Source organism: Lepisosteus platostomus, chromosome 3 (genome assembly GCF_059453375.1).
Source record: "Lepisosteus platostomus isolate fLepPlt1 chromosome 3, fLepPlt1.hap1, whole genome shotgun sequence".
Classification (NCBI taxonomy): Eukaryota; Metazoa; Chordata; class Actinopteri; order Semionotiformes; family Lepisosteidae; genus Lepisosteus; species Lepisosteus platostomus.
The window spans coordinates 76,714,324-76,717,870 of NC_142613.1; the positions used below are offsets into that span (position 1 = coordinate 76,714,324).

The following is a 3,547-nucleotide window of genomic DNA, read 5'->3' on the forward strand; positions in this document are numbered from 1 at the left end:
AATGACAGATGATCGAATTTAAGTCATTTTAATAACAATGAATAGTCACCTATGCGTTACAATATAAACATTTATATCGATTTAAATCGCGTTTTGATTTAAATTGCAAACGCGTGTTTAAATATATGTGTTTTTTGATTCACAATCAGACAAATGCAACATAAATTGATATCTTTGTCTTCTAAGCATCTTAATAAACTTTCAGCATAGCTTTCTCCCCGTTTAGATTTATTTTTCTTGGGATCTTGGGATCAAACGTGGAAAGATTAGATTGTAATCGTTTTTATTTTTTAAATACATTTTAGAAAAGTGTAATCTATACTAAAAAGCTGTACACCACCTGCTATAAAGATACATATTGTAATACTTTCGGGCTCGGATAGGAATGACACAAGAACTCAGACTTACGGAGTTAAAGCAAGTTAAAGCCTTGATTTTATATATCACCTTTAAAAGTGGCATCTCAAAGCAATACAGATTACAAAGTAAATACCCAACACTGATTGTACCCATCTGTCATGCTAATAAAGCACCTTGAATTGAATTGAATTGAGACAGAGAGGGGGGCGAGCGAGAGAGCACAGCCAGGACAGGCAAATAAGATACACTCCACAGACATTCACAACAGCAACATATCATAAAACTTTTGCACATATTGTTAAATTATTACTTGTTTTTCAGGAAGTTAAAAAAACACTTGAATTACTTTTCCAGTCTCTCGAAATAAAATTATTTTTCAAGCAATGCAACTAACGTCGGGCAACGTGTTTTTTTTAATCCAACATTGACAGCCACATCTTAAATCTTGTCAGTCAGCTCTTTTTTCTCTATTTGAATTGTGGCGATTCAAACAACTTGGGATAACAAGTGGTCTCAAAGTCACCGAGCTCACAGAGCTTCAACAACAGATGACAATTTCCTTAGTCCTTCCTTAGTCTTCCTGAAATTGTCAGATTATGAGTGAATAAAAGCATTTTATTAAAAACACATTTGCGTTTGTTTGGGAGCTATATTATGTATTTTTTATATGTAAGATATAATGATGTGTTCCTGCTTACACATCGCACGACTTTAAAAGCTAGAAAAACAGGTTTCGATTCACATTATCTAGCGAGCCTTGTTTTGTCAAAGGAAAATCCTATTCTACTCTGAGAATGTAGGGGGAGGAAGAATGCCCGTGGTCTTTTCACTTACTGCAATATTATGGAAACTCAATTGACTTTAAAAAAAAACAACTTTTTTTTTTGACAGCTGGTACAGCACCCCACCGCACCCACACGCCAGCATTATATTCTCATGTACGGGTAGAATATGTTCATTGTCTCCAATGAAAGAAGGGTTCCTTTCGCCGTAGTCGGGAGACATTAGAAGCTTGCCACGCCTGGACTGTTACACCAACGCATTAGCATGTTAAAGCAATTTCATTGAGGAGCCTAGCTTTCTTAACTAGTAAGTACTGTACTTACTGGGTTTTGGAGGGGGGGAGGTGTCTTTCGCTGGAAATCTCGCCCCCTTCTACTTTGAAAATACCTGTGAAACCGGTTTAATTAATGTATATCTTATTGGCCTAATACTATTAATCATTTTTATTTAATGTATTCACAGTCTTAAAGCTGTATGTACCAAAGTAACTATCTCTGTTATGATAATTCAATATAATCATGTTTAGAAAAGGATAAAACATAATAACCTTTTATGAAGTACAGTATATAAACTGTATAACGTTAGAACAAGCACGTTGAAACCATAACCCACTGTAAGTCATCAAGTTAAAGACTTTGATGCATAAAATATTTAGGTGGAATACTGTTGTGGACTTTTTTATATTTAGCTACCACTACCATCTACTGTGTTTACATTAGGTACCCTTCATCATTCTCTTCTGTATGTGGTCACATCTATTCATAGATTTGAACAGATACATCATAAAAAGACAATTGGATTTCATATGGGTGGATATAAAACACATATTAATAAAACGTTTTAAAAACTTAATTGAAGATAACCTTCCCAGTGTATCTCCAGATGCTTCCAACTTTATAAACAATTTTCTATTGGTTGCATTATAGTCTAAATATCTGATCAACATTTTAAATTTATACTCCTCCACAAACATCTTTGTTAAGTTTAATTTTATTTTATATTCTCACAGGTTTTGTATGGGAAATAGAATACCACATCTCACACAACTGTGAACTGTAATCATTTTCAAAGTTTATTTAGAAGAAATAAAAAATCTACTATATATTTTGCTTACTATAAAAATCTTACAATGACAGAACTTTAATTTTTAATTAGTTTTGTTCTTGAGGAATTTGCTTGAAATATTTTGCCAAACACAATCATTCCAAGAGCTTTTCTGAACCAGCTGTAAAAGAAAGCATAGACAAGAGGATTAAATGTAGAATTTAAGTATCCTAGCCACACAAGAGTGTCAAATAGGACAGGTGGAGTTGAATAATTAAAAATAGGATCCAGGCTGACAGTCAAGAAACATGGCATCCAGCAGCAGAGAAAGACCCCCATCACTATTCCCAGAGCCTTCGCAGCTTTTCTTTCTGTCTTGCTTGAGGTCATTGTTTTGCTGTGTTCTGAGCTCTTACTCTGGGATACGAGGCCTTCAATTGCCCTTGCTTGTCTCCTTGCTACAAGGAAAATGTTCAAATAGATTCCTAACATAATAAACCCAGGGATGTAAAATGCCAGCAGGGAAGAAATCAGGCTAGATATTTCAGTCTGTATCAGAGTACAGCCCCCTACACAATATATATTCTCATAGTAGACATCTTCTATGCCCTTTATATTTAACTCCAGAAAAATCAGTCCAAATCCAATAACAGCTGAAACACTCCAACTAATGACAACCATGAAAAGTGCAACATAAATAGTGATTTTAGTTTGGTATTTTAGTGGTTCACACACAGCATAATATCGATCGATTGAAATGAAGTAGAGATGCAATATGGAAGTATTACATAACATGACATCTGTGCTGGAATGGATTTTACAAAACAAGTCTCCGTAGTACCAACAAGTTTCAAGTGATCGGACCACACTGGGAGGCATAACAAATCCTCCTATTAGCAAGTCGGCAACTGCTAATGAGAGGACAAGAAAATTAGTTGGTGTGTGAAGCTGTTTGAAGTGAGCAATGGAGATGATGACAACCAGGTTTCCACAAACAGTGAACACAATAACTGCTACAAAGATGACATACAGTGGAGTACGTATCGTAGCCACATAAACATGTTTCAGACATGACTTGTTTACCGAATCGTAACAGAAGTGTGTATTTTCAGTCATTCCAGTGACATTCAGCATGCTCTTTCTTTATATCCCAAGTGTTGTAGAAAAATAGGTTTCTGTAAGAAGACCAACATAACATTAAATGATGTTGCTACTATTTATTTTTCGTACTTTAGGATTTCAAGTAAGATTTCAAATGAACAGAATTCTGTTTGTGAACATTACAAATGTCTATATTGCTAATAATCAGAAATAAAACAGTGGATGTCTAAACAGTTCATCTATCTTCTACATTGTGTTC

General features: G+C 34.6%; 1 protein-coding gene across 1 annotated transcript; it reads right to left on the bottom strand.

Annotated features, from left to right (window-relative positions):
• Positions 1-2,283: 2,283 nt before the first annotated feature.
• Positions 2,284-3,321, bottom strand: LOC148675567 (trace amine-associated receptor 1-like). The gene has a single exon (XM_088627225.1). The coding sequence runs from the start codon at positions 3,319-3,321 to the stop codon at positions 2,284-2,286; it is 1,038 nt and encodes a 345-aa protein (XP_088483351.1).
• Positions 3,322-3,547: the final 226 nt, after the last annotated feature.